At 45.3% G+C, this 16,536-nt stretch overlaps 3 protein-coding genes across 7 annotated transcripts; all 3 read right to left on the bottom strand.

Moving 5' to 3' along the window:
- Positions 1 to 6: 6 nt before the first annotated feature.
- Positions 7 to 2,316, bottom strand: LOC143376025 (uncharacterized). The gene is made up of 4 exons (XM_076825811.1): positions 1,914 to 2,316; positions 1,238 to 1,657; positions 561 to 873; positions 7 to 495 (listed from the first exon to the last, which is right to left on the bottom strand). Exons 1-4 carry the CDS (start codon positions 2,114 to 2,116, stop codon positions 79 to 81), a joined length of 1,353 nt encoding a protein of 450 aa, XP_076681926.1. The 5' UTR covers positions 2,117 to 2,316; the 3' UTR covers positions 7 to 78.
- Positions 2,317 to 2,464: 148 nt separating this feature from the next.
- On the bottom strand, positions 2,465 to 5,248 carry LOC143376021 (uncharacterized). Of its 2 annotated transcripts, none has more exons than XM_076825803.1 (3): positions 4,751 to 5,248; positions 3,970 to 4,510; positions 2,465 to 3,416 (listed from the first exon to the last, which is right to left on the bottom strand). In XM_076825803.1, exons 2-3 carry the CDS (start codon positions 4,495 to 4,497, stop codon positions 2,811 to 2,813), a joined length of 1,134 nt encoding a protein of 377 aa, XP_076681918.1. In that variant the 5' UTR covers positions 4,498 to 4,510; positions 4,751 to 5,248; the 3' UTR covers positions 2,465 to 2,810. The 2 variants fall into 2 exon arrangements, with proteins under 2 accessions (XP_076681918.1, XP_076681917.1); XM_076825802.1 differs by having other exon boundaries at positions 3,970 to 4,519; positions 4,764 to 5,248.
- A 4,932-nt stretch (positions 5,249 to 10,180) lies between these two features.
- On the bottom strand, positions 10,181 to 16,418 carry LOC143375634 (chymotrypsinogen A). 4 transcript variants are annotated; one of them, XM_076824950.1, is made up of 6 exons: positions 16,320 to 16,418; positions 14,608 to 14,932; positions 13,204 to 13,456; positions 12,979 to 13,124; positions 11,718 to 11,989; positions 10,181 to 10,575 (listed from the first exon to the last, which is right to left on the bottom strand). In XM_076824950.1, the coding sequence occupies exons 2-6, from the start codon at positions 14,696 to 14,698 to the stop codon at positions 10,393 to 10,395; spliced, it is 945 nt and encodes a 314-aa protein (XP_076681065.1). In that variant the 5' UTR covers positions 14,699 to 14,932; positions 16,320 to 16,418; the 3' UTR covers positions 10,181 to 10,392. The 4 variants fall into 4 exon arrangements, with proteins under 4 accessions (XP_076681065.1, XP_076681066.1, XP_076681064.1 ...); XM_076824951.1 differs by lacking the exon at positions 16,320 to 16,418 and adding an exon at positions 15,074 to 15,282; XM_076824949.1 differs by lacking the exon at positions 16,320 to 16,418 and having other exon boundaries at positions 14,608 to 15,282.
- Positions 16,419 to 16,536: the final 118 nt, after the last annotated feature.

Raw genomic sequence — 16,536 nt, 5'->3', positions numbered from 1 at the left:
AGATTAAAAGTTAATGTAAGACGTATATATAATTTCCGGCGATTCTGCTCTGTACACATTCCACGGGACGAGTCTGATTCAGGAATTTCGTCGGCTGCGCCTCGAGCTGCGTAGTTCCCAGACGAAGTTCCCGGGCAATCGATTAGACGTGGACGCCGGACACGCGACGCTCATCCTCAGGAACAGATGCTGGCGCCTTAAGGTTTTCGCCTCGTACGCTTCGAATTCGTCCGATTTCAGAGCCGCCCTAATGGCAAGTGGCGCCAACTCCGGTGTGCATTTCAATTCGATTTCGAAGACCAAATCGAGGGACGGCGGTCTCCGGACCTGTTGCTGGCTTTCGAGCGTCACGGCCGCGGTGTTCAAGGTATGCATGAATTTGCTCTCGTACGCGTACTTGTTCATGTTCCCGTAATAAAAGAACTGACCGCCGTATTCTCCGTACCCCGAGTAGGTGGAAGCGGGCGGAGGCCTCAACGGGAGCGTCAGTGGTATCTGAAGGGGATGAAGAGTGTCTCACAGACCAGGTAACCCCTCCTTTCCTTTCTCCTCCCTCTCACCTGCAAAAGTAGCTCGTGCTCGTAATGCAGGTTCTCGAAGAGGTGCTCGTTCACGCTGCCCACCAAGCGGCGCAGCCTGAGGTACATGAACCGTTGCTCGTCCCTCCACGAATTCTCCTCGGCGTTCTTCGACACCTCCAAGCAAGTGAACCAAGCACGCTTCATCACGTATCTGAGCTTCATGCCGACGGTCCCGCTGGAGCTTCTTCTGCCCGGTGTTATTTGAAAGAATAACACCTGGCGACCCTCCATGAGGCAGTCCAGAACGTCTACGATTTTGCATCCAGAGACCAATGCTGATCTATCAATGACACTGTTATCATGTGCGCGGGATAATTCATTCTCATTTGCGAATGGATATACTTGAAAAAGTGGATTGAATTGGAAATGGTGGATATGCAATGTCGGTCTGTTCAAAAGGTCGCGCGTGTGCGATGCGAGCGTTACTCCGAGCGGCGGGAAAGTTTAAATTTCTATATTCTCAATCATACGCGATTCTCTCATATAATTAAAAATAATGCGAGTAGTTTGAATGAATTTCCACCAGGAAATCTAATAGAATATAGAAATTAAAATTTCGAAGATTATAATACACTCGGGGGTGCTGAGACATTTGCTCCCATAAAATATCCGCGTAAAGACTTCGCCCTAGCCAGGGCGTTAAGTACAAGAATCACCTGTTCACTCTACGCTCGGAGACCTTCTCGAAGAAGTTCATGAACCTTTTGCAAGCCGCTGAGAAACCGGCCACACTGGAGTCAGCGGTACGTGGCCCGACGACGGAGTGGTGGAACCTGGCCACTTGGCTCAGCAGCTCGTTCAAATTGTCGAGCAAACCGCCTGCGTAGAAGCAGAGCCGTGGGAACGGTTGCCTCCTCGTAGGGGGGTGCGTGTACCGCCAGGTCACCGCCCTCAGCATCTTGTACTGCGCTCTGATCACCTCCAACGCGTTCAAGGCTTTGCTGCAGGCCACCAGCTCCGCGTCTGACTTCGTGCTCCTCATCCTACCGTCCACACGGACCATCAGAGCCTCCATCCTCGAGCCAGCCGCGTAGAACGCGCCGTTCAACACTGCCCCGGCCACCGTCGAGCAATGTCTGATAAACGTTAGTCATACACGCCTCTGCTCCTCGAATGGAGATTCAGGGACAGGAGTTTCGTTGTTTGGTAACTGCTCAAAGTAACTGGAGGACTTCTCCAATTAAATATGGAGACCGAGGTACCTGATGGTACCTTGAAAGCTACTTCCAAAGGAGATACTCTGTATTTTAGCCACTCCAAGCCCTGCGCGCTTCCTCCAGTCAGTTTGCCGCGACTCCTCAGTTACCATTGCTAAGGCGCAGAGCAGATCACCTGGAGACTAAGCGCACAGAAGTGGCAACGTCGTGGAGTGGCAGCAACCGCAGCACCATCTCCAGAACTTCCGGCGGGAGGGTGTCCAGCTCGTAGCCTTGAGCATTCTGGACATGGCAGGAGGTTTTCTCCGACTCTTTCAACAGTTCTTCCGGTTGTTCGCATCTTCTGCTCGGTAGCTTCTGCCGTTTGTTCAGGCTCATTTAAAAGTAAACGGGTAAACAAAGGACTCCCCTCGCCCTCAACGGGATAAAATCTCGCCACAGCGATTATCTTGCGCGTCTTTTCTCAGTTTTCAGGCCTCGTCTCCATCGTTCTCGGTAAAACCTTGATTCAAAGGGCTTCTGGGTTAAAAATTTAATAAAATTTTACAAATGTCAGACGGACGCTCGAGGCAGCGAAACAAAGCAAATACTTCGATTCTCGTTTGGCGATTGGACAGAGGTTCGTTCAGCTTTGACGTTCCTACTGGAGGTCTGAGCGAGGAGGAGACCTCGATCTATTAGAACAAATAGGTTCCGACGTAAATAAAACTACGCAGCGCCATCGAATAACTGCCTGCCGTGAATTCTGTGCAATTATAATCTGTCTTAAGCGTACAGTGGTAGTTACAAGTGATAGTTACAGCGAGACTGTACATTCTGGGACTCTGTACACTGTGAATCAGCGTGACAGGATCGAGCGAGTTGCCGCGATGAAAGATATCGAGCTAGAACGAAACGAATCGCAACGATAGAAAACAGTGGGCGCGAGAGACCTCTTCTTAGACTCCACCGCTGGGAATCCCCTTGGGTACAACCAAAGCGTTCCACAGGGTGTACCGAGATCCTCCCTCACAGTGTACTTTCCGCCTGGTCCTCTCGGTCTGTCCACGAATGAGAACACGAAGGTTGCTCTCTACACGGAGAAGTTGACCGGCATCAGGAGCGTGAACTTGGTCTGGTCGACGGGCAGCTCCTCGGACCCGCAGGGGCTGATGCTGTCCAGCAGAGTCTGTATGGCGTTCTGATTGGTGGGGTGTTTCCTCCTGGTGTGCTCCTTCCTGTGCTTCAGCTCCTTGAACGTCTTGCCGCATTGCTCGCACACGTAGGGCCTGGCTGCCTCGTGGGACCTGACGTGCCCCTCGTAGTGGCTCTTCCTCACGAACTTCTTGCCGCACTGGCTGCAGTCGAACTGGTACCGTCCCTCGTGCGCGGCCACGTGCGAGCTCAGCGTCCACTTGGTCTTGAAGGTCTTCGAGCAGTAATCGCATCTGATCTTGGACGCCCCGCTCGGTTTCTCCGCTTGCGACGGCCGGCGCGGGTTCTTGTTGATCAGCAGCATCTCCTCCAGCAGGAAATCGTCCTCCTTGTCCGCTTGGTCCTTCTGGGACAGGGGCCCGTCCTTCTCTAAGGCTGTCTGCGCCTCCAGCATGTTCGCCGTGTGCTGCTTCATGTGCTCCTGAAGATCCTCCTCGTCTCTGGAGCAGGCCCCGCACAGGGCGCAGACGTTCCTCCCTGTCGCCTAGGGAACATGGAAACACAAGGGTGATGAAAGTACTGTTGGGTACCTACAGTTCCCTAGCAGCACTTGTTACTGGGATCTTCATGACCAGATATTCCCAACTCGGGGACACTCTGGACCAACTATAAATGCTACTAGGGTTAGTAGTGATGGGAAGGAAGATCAAACTGTGAACAGTGAGGAAGAATGATGTCTCAAAAATTATACCCCACAGTTTGGGGGTGTTCCCAGAGCAGACTAGTAATGCCAACACCATTAAGCCGGGAATCCACCGGGAAGCTAAGCTAAGCTGTGCTATGCTAGCTATGTTTCAGCTCAGCTTTGGGTGGCAACGGTTCCATAAGAACGCTAATTTGTTTAAAACGTAGCGTAGCACAGCTTAGCTTCTAGGTGTATTTCCGGCATTATGCGGGCATGTACATAGAGAAATACAAGTTTCCTGGGAGTGTAAATGGGAAAAATGACTTCCTCCCTAGGACGCTAGGTCTACCTAGTCCCAACTTCCTAGCTGCTAAAGAAACAATCATCATCCGCTACGAAGGTCCTCGAATACCTTCTCATGGGATGCCATATGCGCCTTGAGCTTGCCCTCGCTGGTGTACTTCTTCTTGCAGTGTGGGCAGCAGTATGCCTTGCCACAGGTGTCCCTTCCGTCCTCCACCCACTGCCCCTCCGTCGATCCGTTCGCTATACTTTCGACAGCCTCGTTCACTACCTGCTGCTGCTTCGACTTCTCATAGTCAGACAGCTTCTCCTTCCTCATCTCATGCCGGGCTATGTGGCGCTTCAGGTCGTGGGCCCTCGAGAACGCCCGGCCGTACCTGGTGCACCCTGGATAGGGGCAACCCTTCGTCTTGTCGTTCCTCAACCGAGAAACATTGCTGTTAGCGTGCGGCTGCTTAGCCTCCTTGCTGTTACAGTCTTTGCAGGCCTTCTCGATCTTCTGGCTGCTGACTGTGGTCAGCTGGGCCGACAGGGGGATCACGATCGAGATCGTCTCGTTCGTGGTCGGGTTGACGATGGGGCCGACGTGTATCGCCGGTGGCGTCGCCAGGGAGATGCCATTCTCGTTCCTGCTCATCACGGCGCGGTGTCTGTGGGACCTGGAAAACGAAGGAATTGCAGACAGTCTCGGGCGGAAAGATCGCTGGGTATATGACCTAATTTATTCATGACCCATTTTATTAACTATTATCGAGTCCACAATAAAAGCAGCCATCTTGAAGCATCCCCAGCTATCCAACCCCCATCTCAAGCCTCGTCCACCCCCCCAGTAACTCCTGAAACCCTCGGCGCACATCGAGATTGATCCCCGACGACGCGAACTTAAAGACACTGCTCCCTTACTTCGATCAACGCCGCCAGTCCCGCGACTTCGATCGCCCTCGCCCCTTTGTTTGGCACGTCAGAAGCCGCCTCAGTGATTCATCCCCCTCGCACCCCGCCCGCTACCCGGAGCGAAAGGATCACGTCGACACGCGACTCCCCGGCTCATCCTAGCCGCTCCTTCGACCCAGTCGCAGGGTCGCTCGTCCTCTCTCTGTCACGGTCAATGTCGAGCTCGTAGCTCCACGGAGATAATGGTCCTCCCTCCGTGCTCCTTCGACGCGTGCACGCCGCTTTCTCGAACCTCTCGGCTGTGCAGTGACACCCCACCTCCTCGATTCGAGCAGAGGCGAACTTATGACTCCTCGCCGATGTCCCCGTTTCTACCGCGGCGGGCTTCCTGGACCGCTCCTACGCGTCTCTTTCCCTTGTTCGTGCCGCGGGCACCTTCCTGCTCCAACAACGATCCGACTGAACGGCAGCTAGCACACTTTCCTCGATCAACGAAAGTGTGCTACTGATCAGCAACGCGCACTCTCCCCCTCCACGCGCCGCGGACGAGTACGAGCTGGCTGCGCGCGCATCCCAGGATCGCCTCGGCGGCGCTGTGGCGCGCTATTAGCTACTTTCAATGTGCAACGGGTTCTGTTGCTTCTGAAAATTATTTGCCGCTGCATTTGGGCCGTTTATCGCCCAGGGGAACGATTGGCGCGGCTGTGCGGGTAGGCCGGGGGTGCGTCGATTAATTGTGAGAAGAATTATACGAAAGTTAGAAGAGAAATTATTGGTTTAAATTCGTCCACGATTTTAATACGGAAATAAGGGTGCGAGCTGTGAGTTACTGTATATGCGCGCAATGAAACTCATCGCAATTCTATTTCGGGGATATTAATTATTTAGTATGACAGATTAAGAGGGATTAAAAGCTTTTATTTTTTTTAGCTTCGCTTGTGAGGTTGTTAGTTAGTTTGTTAGGGTGAGATCTTCTTGTAAGCTAATTTTGACACACTTTCACATATCCGGTCGACTTCAAACTCTGCACACATTCGCAGTTCAGATGAGAATACAATATTTTCCCTGAAGAGCTTGAAATAATTTATAGTAAAACAATTTTATTTTAACAACAAGTTTTTATTTAAATGTACTAAAAAAGAAAAAAAGAATTTTGATACCGGCTTAAATAACTGCCTTAGAGGAATTCCCTCATGCGACTAGAAATAAAAGCGTGGGGCGTAAATATTGAATATTAAAAGTTATGCAAAAACTAATTAATTTTATCTTGCCTTTTAATCTGTTTTAATATCTGAATTAAAGAGTTAGACTTCTCGCAGTCAAATGGACTGCGGAAACTACTGTACGAAACTACGTGGAGCATTATAAATAATAATAACAAATAAATAAATTATAAATATTTACGTAAAAAGGGCATTTCAATATTTACGCCCCTACGCTTTTATTTTTAATCGCATAAGGGAGTTCTTCTGAGGCAGTAATTTAAACCCGTATCAAAATTACTTTCTTCTTATTTAATTCATTTCAATAGAAGCTAATTTAAAAAAAAAAATCAGTACAAATTATTTTCAAAAGCAGTTTCTAAAGAATTCAGAGAACAAAGCCCGAGAAGCTCCGTCGCTGATAAAGGGACGGGAATATCGCAGCGGAGAGCAAAGCGTGCGAGCACCCCTTGCTTCATAATCGAACGACCCCCTACACGCGCGCACACGTGCGAGTATCGCACAGAAGTGTCTGTCACTTCATACGTGGACGCAGCCGAAGGGTCGAGGAAATCGATCTGTGGTGATCCTCGCCACCCTCGCAAACGAATCTCCCTGAACGTGACCGAAGCCTGCGACTGCAGTAACAGCCGAATAACACGCGGAACGTACCCGGAGGAAGAATGGCCCCAACCACCCTTCGTCACCCGAAATCTCATAAAAAAATTCGAAAAGCAAACAACGCAGCTGTAATCGAAACGAAATCGTCGACTACCCCCGAAGTAATCTCCAACGTCAAACGACACACCTTTCTGTCTTCCCCCGAGATCGCTGTGCTTAATCAAGCTAATGGCGGCGAATAATTAACGCGGAGGGACTGGTCAGGGGAAAGATGACGACGCGTTAGGCGAAACGAAATGAATAAACGAAACCGACGGGGACGCGAAGCGTTTAGTAATGAACGGGGCCCAAGGGCGTGCGCAGACTTTTTTCCAAGGTAGGGGGTGGCAACTTTAGGGTGACGTTAAAGAGAAATACGTATAGTAATGAAAAACAACCCTTGCGATGACAGCGACGAATCGGATTATGAGGCACGCGCTGCGAGCAGCCCTCTTTAATTTTTTAACCCGTTTTGCAGTGCCAATTTAATTAAACATTGTGCATAGACAGTTTTTTAGTTGAAATTTAGTAAAAATCAGTTTTTAGAAAGAAGCGATTTTTTTCTCAAAGGGGCAACTTTCCCTGCGGAGAATTTTCCATTCGGTGTAATGTACGATTTAATCAGCCGCCCCCCGCGAACGACACCTAAACAATCGTCGAACGAGGGACATATGACAGCGGCAGCTGCGCGATAACGTTATATTAGCCCGTCTAATGTAATTAGTGGCTAATCAACGCGCGTGTGACTGACACGTGACGCGTACTATTAAGTAAATTCAATTCCCTCGGCACTCGGTGCTCGTTGCAACCTCGTGAAAATTGCGGGGTAATTTTAACCCTCCCCCTGTTACGGAGCTAGTCGGCAGCTGTTTTTGCAATGTTTTCCGCGGACGGAGTCTGAAGCTGTTACCTTATCGCATTGTGCCATTTATTGGCGTTTCTGTTCAGCCTTTGCACAGTACTGGAAATGTTTATCGCATCACTCGAATATTAAAATTTAATCTGTATTCACCTGCACCTCGTCTAGTAGATATTAGTGTTTAAAAATTGTTTTTGTTGTGGAGTTATGGGGATTATTTTATAGCACGTGGATTTGGGGGTGATGCGAAATTTATTTTGTATTTATATTAACCCTGGAAAATTAGACTCGCTATGTAGGAGAGCGCAGGAGGATTTCAAGTGATTAGAATCAAGGGAATTATTATTTTTAATTCTTACACGGAATTTGTAAAGTTGCACGGATCAGAAAATTTCAAATATTATATATTTGCAAGAAACGAGCATATAAAATTAAAACTCAGTTCATTTAATTATTACGGTTTAATACTTTAAGAATTTATTAAATTTGTACAATAAAAAAAAATGGAAAAGAATTACAGTGGGTGGTCGAATTATTATACTCAAAAGGTTTGAGATTTTATAAGTTTAAGCGATGCAATGGCTTAATTCTTAAAATATTTAAAAACGCATTTTAACGCATGAAGTTTCTAGTTTTTGAATGAAGGACTCATTTTTTTCATCCATTATGATACTGTTTTATTTAGGAAACGAAATTTTTTGCCCAGTTTGAACGTATGCAAGGGCCAAAAAAAAATTTTCCGGTAAATTCAACGCAGAACTCTTATAGAACAAACATTTCTCTTTAATTTCGATATTTTCGGTTTTGCTGTATAATTTTTATTGACCGAGTTATTCGGGATCAAAGCAAAAAAGGTACTGTTCACTTTGAACACCTATAACTTGCGACCTCATGATCGTAGACAAATTTTCACGAGTGTTTTGGAAAGCTAAGAAAGTTTCCTCACAGAACCTTCAGTTGCCAATTTAAGATTTTTTTTAATCGTGTTAAATCCATTTTGAAATGATCCCAAAAATTGACGAAAATATTTTGAGTATAATAATTTGGCCACCCTCTGTATTATTATTTATTATCGATGGTTATTAGTTATTTAAAGCTATGAAGGAGTTTCAGTCCAAATAAAAGTGAAGGAGAAACGAGGACTTGTGACTCGATTTTAGGTAAAAACGACCCACTTACAGTACAAAGATTAAACGAATGGTCCTTGCTACCCCCTACTATCCATTTTGGGTGACCCTTAGTAGCAAAGAGGTCCAACCAACGTCATTAAAAATTTAAATATTCAAGGGGATCACTGCCACATTATCCAGTAGTACCGAAAGGGTTAAGCATCGTAGAACAGAGCACGATACCCACACTGATCGATTCCATGACAGAAAAAATTCGTAGATAGTGCTATCAATTTATGCGACACATTTCATACATAGTTACGGAACTCGCCCCACAGAAGTTCCCGTCTTTGCGTCACTGATGGCCAAGTTCCTCCCTCGTAACTTCGGCAAGCACTGCATAGAACCTCGCGCACCCCGAAGCCTTCCTTTCATTATAAAATCGGCTGCTCTGCTGAATCTTACTTTAATCGAAAACAACAACTACTAACTTCTACGAAATAGCCTAATTCCCATGGACTTCCCTTTCAACCCTCCAATCAGCTTTCCCCCTAAGTGGCTCGCGAGTATCCAGGATCCCGTCTTCGTCGAAACACGGCGCGCCGATCAGTCGTCGCATCTGCAAACGAAACTCGATCAACGCAAGCAACAGGCTTCCCTGCGGTAAGTGCACGGCACAGGGCTAATTAATGGATGCACCTCGGCGCAATTTGTGTGCCCTGCCTCTCCCGTAGTTTACCAGCCGGATGTGTGCTACACGTTCGCGGGGCGAATCGATATTTCTAATATCAAGCGGGAGGAGGGAGGGCTGGAAATGCAATCACTTCGCTTGTCATACGCACAATCGCTGCGTTGCGTAACTCCGGGGAGAGCGACACAAGTTTTATCGGCGGGAGTCATATGTATGCAGATATTCGCATTTCGAGACGGAGGAGCTGGATACCGGAGGCGCGGGAACTCTCTTGGCCCCTGGCGAATGGCTTTTCTTTCCAAGTTCCTGCATAGCTGCATAGATCTCTGAATATCGTTACTCGTGCTTCGAGTGTTTCCGAATACCACTTGCAATTGGATCTGCGGTTCAGCCTGGGTTGGGCTTGACCATTGGCTGATTTAAGAAAACTGGGACAGGTCGCAAACGTTCTGAGGGGCCCATTTTTTTCGGGAAAATGGAGAGGTAGTTTACTAAAAAAAGGGTTGAGTGTGGGAGTACAGAAAAAAGAATATAATGGTTCGATACGATTATTCTTTTTTTTTTAAGATAGGGCCCTCGGGGGCCTTCTGGGCAGGGGCCCATTCTTCGGGAAAATGAAAAGGTAGTTTACTGAAAAGGGGCTAAATGTAGTAGTACAGAAAAAAATATAGTTTGGATAAAATCATAATTTTTTAAGGATGAGGCCCAGGGCCTTCTGAGCAGGGGCCCATTTTTCGAGAAAATGAAAAGGTAGTTTACTAAAAACAGGTTAAATGTAGTAGTACAGAAAAAAATATAGTTTGGATAAAATCATAATTTTTTAAGGCTGGGGCCCTAAGGGGCCTTCTGGGCAGGGGCCCAGGCACCAACTGACCTCCGTTTGAGAATTGATGGAAAATTCTATACAGAATTATACCCCTTTAGTTATGAAATGATTCCTTCAGTGGTCCCAAGTATACCCAAAGTGCGTCCACTGCTCTATTCCAACCACTTTCAGTTCAACGTGAACAATTACAGCATACATTAAAGCCCACACGAAGGGATGTACATATATTTACAACAGTCGAATAAATATTTACACGATTAGTATCTACATATTCGAGGGTTCCAGGCGATATTATAAAAGCTGCGCGTCCTCGTCGTTCTCCATGGTGTTCCTTATCCACTTCACGTAATACTGTATCCTGGTGTACACGTCGGGGTATCCTGGCCTGGCGCACCCTGACCCAAAGGACGTGACACCTGCCAGCTGCCAGACTCCGTCCGCGCGACGACATTGCAGGGGTCCTCCAGAGTCACCCTGAGGGACAGCAACAAGCTTGCACAGTGCTTTCCTAATATCAAACTCCTTGAAAATATCCGGGGGTGTTCGGTGACGGATAATTAAAAATATAGGGGGTGATTCTGCGCGACAAAATGAGTCGAAAATGTAGAGTAGAAAAATTGCGGTGGAAGCTTTGTTTCCTAGTTATTAATGTTTAAAGATTCGGGTCCGAGGCGCCTGAAATAAGGCAATTGGGCGGTCAGTGGGCCCTCTACGGCGACTGCGCGGTACTACTGTCCCGCGCGCGCGACTGACCGCTCGGTTGCCATCCTGCAGGCGCTCCCACGAATTTTTAAACAGGAATAACTAAGAAACGAAGCTTCTACTGCAATTTTGCTACTCTTTATTTTCGTCTTATTTTGCCACGTAGAATCACCTCCTTTATTTTTTACTACCTGCTGCTGAATACCTTGTATTTGTACTTGATTGGATCGTTTTAAAAGTTGCGTATTTCTTTGAAATTGGAAAAGTGAAGACACTCGAGAGTTTCGCAATGGAAGAAACGTAAATAGGCAATGTGTCCGCGGGGTTGGAGGAGTAATCGTGTAACTCAGGCGCGCCAACGTGCGCGCGAAGTTAGAAAGTTCCGTGAGAAAGCATCGGAGGATTCCAATGCTAATCCCGTCTTGGCAATCTTGGCGAAACGATTTATCGGTTCATCTTGGGGCAGGCTTGTTAATGAAGGTCAGTATCCAGAGGCGCAGCAGGTCTAATCTAGCTGAGTGGGTGTTTTATATAATTGCGCGTGGACTGATTGGAGGTGTCACACTTTTCCACCGAGGCGAAGGTGATGCGATCTTGGAAAATTGCTTATTAGCTCACTAAGTGGACTTCCTCGGAATTCGGAAGGTCAGAAACTAGTAAAATGGTACCTACATCAATTCTTTAGAGCCCTTCAGAGTTCCTTCTCTGGACTATTTTCGAATAACAAACTCAGGAAATAAAAATCTGTCGACGAACTAGATGAGCTATTTTGAATATTAAACTTGAAGAAGAGGATCCATAAACGATCTACATATTTCAAGTAACAGATCAATCCAGTCCAATGAATTTACCATTTAGGCTGCAATTCCAAAGTTCATCTTTTGTGTACAATGGAACAGAAGTTTGGTGCTTACCACGCAACTCCCAGACGAGCCATCGGTATGGCCGGCACAGAGATGGCTGTTCCGAATGGGCACCGATTTCCCATACGCCTTGGTGCATTTCTCAAGGTCGAGTAATGGAACTGAAGCTTCCAGCAATGCTGTGGAAAGCGACTGCGTGGGTCCGTAACGACCCCAACCGGAAGTCACGCAATGTCCAGTCGCTAGGTCCTCTTCTGGATCCGGGAGGCATATCGTTCGCACCACCTTCGACAAGGGAGCTGGTCTGGCGAGCTTCATCAGGGCTGTGAATACATTTCATTCGTCCTTAAAGGGTCTCCCTATTTCGACGAACGAAAAATGATGCGAACTTTGGGAATTTTTTAAAACAAAACCATTAAACATATTTACTTCCAGCTTTGTGGCTTTATTTACCAATCTTCAGAGAATATGAAAAAAAAGTTGTAGGCAAAAATAGTGGTTATATCGGAAGTTATAGTGCTTCAAATAGAGCGCCTTAAAAAAATCAAACGCGTTTAAAGTTTTAGGTCTTTTGAATTACATTTTTTTTAAAGGTTTCCTAAATATTCACAAATATGGGTATTAAGATTTCAATTAATGTAATTTGAAGGTTTCTCTTTAAAAAAATCCTAAATATAGCGCTCCTTTTCAGGCCGTCAAAGTAGGGAGACCCCTTAAACTATGTATAATAGTTTTCTGAACCTCTGCTGTACCTATTCCCTTTCTTTGTCCTTCACTGCACTTTCTTTTCTTACCCTCTACTCTACTTTCTTTTCTTATCCTCCACTATACTTCCTCTAGTTACCCTCTCGTATATTACACTCGATGGAAGAATTGGTGGGATTGTGTCGGTAATTAGGGAGTTACCCTACTTACAGGGGGTATTCTTTCTGCACACGTTCAGAAATTAATAAAGCTGTGTGGAGTCAGGAACCACATGCCATAAGAGGGAGCCTCGACTAAGTGACCGCGGAGAGTCGGCGTAGCCGTGGTGGCTAACGCGGCTGATCAGCACGCCGGACGGCTCGGGTTCGATTCCCGGCGCCCGTGGCTCTTTTTCCGAGGTTCCCAAAAACCTTAGGAATAATATTACATCACCGATTCCTACAGCTACAACAACTTTGTTACTTCCTGCATAATATACACCTTCAAAAAAAGTTCCTTTCCAACCTCAGCAACTAAAATTTGTTGTATGGTCCCCTCGAAATAACTCGAAATTCATCTTTAAACTGTCACAAAATGGATGGAGGTCATCGAATTATAACACACGTACCAATATCGTGCACGTAATTATTGAATCTCTCGTGAAGGATCACTCGCTCCACAGGCAGCCTGGCAGACCCACGTCCCCCAGAGTCCAATTCCCATTCCCCTACGACCACCGTCCACAGCACCCCGATTGGCAGATTGAAAAGGTCACTGTAAACGGGCCCCCACTTGTGTCATTAACTGAAAGAGCAATTGAAAATGGAGAAGTCCCATGAAAATGGAGACTCACTTGTGGATGCAGTGGGCAGCAGTGACCACCCAAGTGGGCTCGATGAGGACGCCCCCGCACCAGTGGCCGATGAAGCCCAATTTCGGGTGCAGAAGCTGCAGAGAGACTTGCCAGGGCCAGGAGCCCTTCTTACTAGGCTTCCCGTTGAAAATTCGACCAGTGGCCGTCCCCAGAGCCCTCTTCTCCAACAAGGAACCGTTGCTCCCCTCGGCTGCTTCCGACAGAGCCGCCCGTGGTTGCCTGTGCGACGCTGCTGGACATCCGCACTCTGTTATTTGAAAACTCAACGTTCTCACCTAATTGGACTTTCTTTCTACGAACAACCAGCCAGATTTCGAGGGCCATTAATCCAGAGAAAGAAAACAGCGAGTGGGGTTGTCTAAATTCGGGCGTCGGGGGACCTATATGACACCCCTCCTCTATTGTTACCATTTTTATTAACGGGCAGAGTAAGAAAAAAAGTCACGCAAAGGAGGAGACGAGATTACGATAGATAGAGGCGTGATACTTCTCTGCGAGCTACGCCACTGAAAGGGAAATTGGGCCCAGTTATGCAGAAAGCTGCCAACCCTCGGTGAGGGGTGGTAGTTCGTCTTACTCTAAAGTTGAGTAAATTTAATTTAAAGATTTTAATTATTAAAGTAGCTTTATTTCTTGTTATTGTTTTATATACAAAATGTTTTTCAATTTTAATAGCGAGTAGTATAATTAATATAGCTTTTGATTTTCAAGCCTAAAATGGAACTGTGGTAGTTTTAAAAATTGGCGAGTCCTCGCAGGAAACACTGCAGGTGCCAAAATTAGAAAAAAAAATTTACCGGAAAATGTTTTACGCACCAATTACTAGTATAGAATTTGATTTTTGGCACTTACAGTGCTTTGTACAAGGGCTCTTCAATTATTGTACAATGTAAGAGTTGTTCCGTACTGCGTTTAACTATTTCTTTGTCATTTCGAGGGTTGGTAGGATTCTGCAAAACTTACTCCAATTGTATATTTTCCTAAATTCCAGTCAATTAGCACTAACTCCTTCGTAATTAAGAGAAGAAGGTCAAGGGCGTCCGTAGACTTTTTTCCAGGAAGGGGCAACTTTAGGGTGACGGTGATGAAAAATATAGTAACAGAAAAACGAGTAGCCCGCTTGCTTTTTTGAATTCATTTTGTAGTGCCACTTTAATTAAAAATTGAAATCCGGAATTTAGGAATATTCACTTTTTTAGTATAAACTTAATACAGATCAGTTTTTAAAAATAAGCGATTCTTTCTCAGAAGCCAGGGGGAGGCAACTGCAGCTTTTGCACCCCCCTAGTCATCTCTCAAACGATAAACATTAGTTAATATTGTAGAAAAGGGAATAATTCAGCATTTAAGATCTACCAGGCCTAGATCACTCGATTTACTTACTGAAATGCTTCTCCCTAGCGATCTTCGCCATCGCACAGTCGACTTCCGCAAGGACGAGGAGAAGTATCGCTATTCCGCCGCGAAGATTCATCTCCACAGAGTAAAGTGCACCATTTACACAGTCTCCTTCTTCACTTTACCATTTCCCACTATTTATAATCTCACGGAGGTACGGGAGACGGGACGATCAATTGCCGATTTCGGGCGACACTTTTCGATCCACGCTCGCGATCAAGTGGACACGCATAGTACGACAGGAGAAGCCTGAGCAATCCTAGCGGTGGATCGCCGACTCGCGGCGCGGCCAAGTCCTTCGAAGGAGCACCTGAAAGAAAGTGATCGTTTACGATCGCCATCGAAGAAGGGGGATACGCTTAGGATCGCTTCGAATGGAAACTGGCGGCTCTTTGATACGAATATCGCTCTCACTAACGAAAGTCAGGCTCACTCTCGGATGCTACCTCACCCGTGCCAATTAGAAACGCTCCTTTGTGCCGGTGGTTACGATGCATCACCGTAACGCTCCAGGTGGAGACTCGCACAGAACGCTTTTGGTTAACGAGTCTTTTCACTTTTCTTCCACCATGGGCGGTATCTTCATTATCTCAGCTGGAGAAACTTTACACCTTAACATGGTGTGCATTTGGACCATTCCGATGGGTTTCACTGCTTAGACTTTGACGGGCATAGATACGTGTACGTATACACTTGGCTTTGATAAGTATTGAGACACCCACTGCGTTTGCAGAAAATTTGATAGGTATACATGGAATACTTTTTAGAATATCTACATTTAAAGAATTTTAATTTAATTTCCAATAGTAGATTAAAGAATTCTAATTTAATTCGAAATATTAAATTAAAGAATTACAATTTAACTTGAAATATTAAAATTACAAATTTTAATTTAATTTGGAATATTAAAATTACAAATTTTAATTTAATTTGGAATATTAAAATTACAAATTTTAATTTAATTTGGAATATTAAAATTACAAATTTTAATTTAAATTGGAATATTAAAATTACAAATTTTAATTTAATTTGGAATATTAAAATTACAAATTTTAATTTAATTTGGAATATTAAATTAAGGAACTCTAATTTTATTTAGAATATTAAATTAAAGAATTATAATTTAATTTGAAATATTAAATTAAAGAATTATAATTTAATTTAGAATATTAAATTAAAGAATTACAATTTAATTTAGAAAATTAAATTAAAGAATTTTAATTTAATTTGAAATATTAAAATTACAAATTTTAATTTTATTCGAAATATTAAATTAAAGAATTTCAGTTTAAAATTGCGAAATTATGGAATTATCATTCGAGTTCGGAGGATGGGCGTTTAATTGAGCTCCAAGCCTCGTAAATCATCGTTTCTCTGCTCTTATTGCATACTCCTCGTTGACAGTCGAAGCGTGGCGATATCGCTAATATATAATCCGTTACGAATCGTTTAGTTTCTCGGGAATACGACCCGCCATGGCACTGGGTAGCAGAACGATTTATTTTCTTCATCTTCGTATCAGCGATTATACTATACCTAGTCGCTTCTATTCGTCCCTCTGGGAAACGTGGATCCATATACCAGTGGTCAGTTTCACTGGTACCTGGCGTACGTCAAGTATGTGGCATTATACAGGGCGTTTCAAAAAAAGCAGTTCACAATAAGCAATTCTACTGATGAATACACCACAAACTTACTTTTAACTTTCTCATCCTCTCCGCCAAAAACCAGCAATACGATATCGACCATCATTTTTATAAATATCAAAATAAAATTTCTTCTTCGTCTGTAGGGTTGCCCTTAGTGGTAAATAATTTAACTATGTATTGGAATATCGTTGTGGTTTGGTCGCTTGCTCTCTTGAGACTCACTGCCTGGGCCACGCTCTGCCCCTCCACGTCGGTCTGGAAAGGC

Source organism: Andrena cerasifolii, chromosome 13, assembly GCF_050908995.1.
Source record: "Andrena cerasifolii isolate SP2316 chromosome 13, iyAndCera1_principal, whole genome shotgun sequence".
Taxonomy (NCBI): domain Eukaryota; kingdom Metazoa; phylum Arthropoda; class Insecta; order Hymenoptera; family Andrenidae; genus Andrena; species Andrena cerasifolii.
The sequence above is the reverse complement of the archived record's forward strand: the minus strand, read 5'-3'. Positions and strand labels throughout refer to the sequence as shown.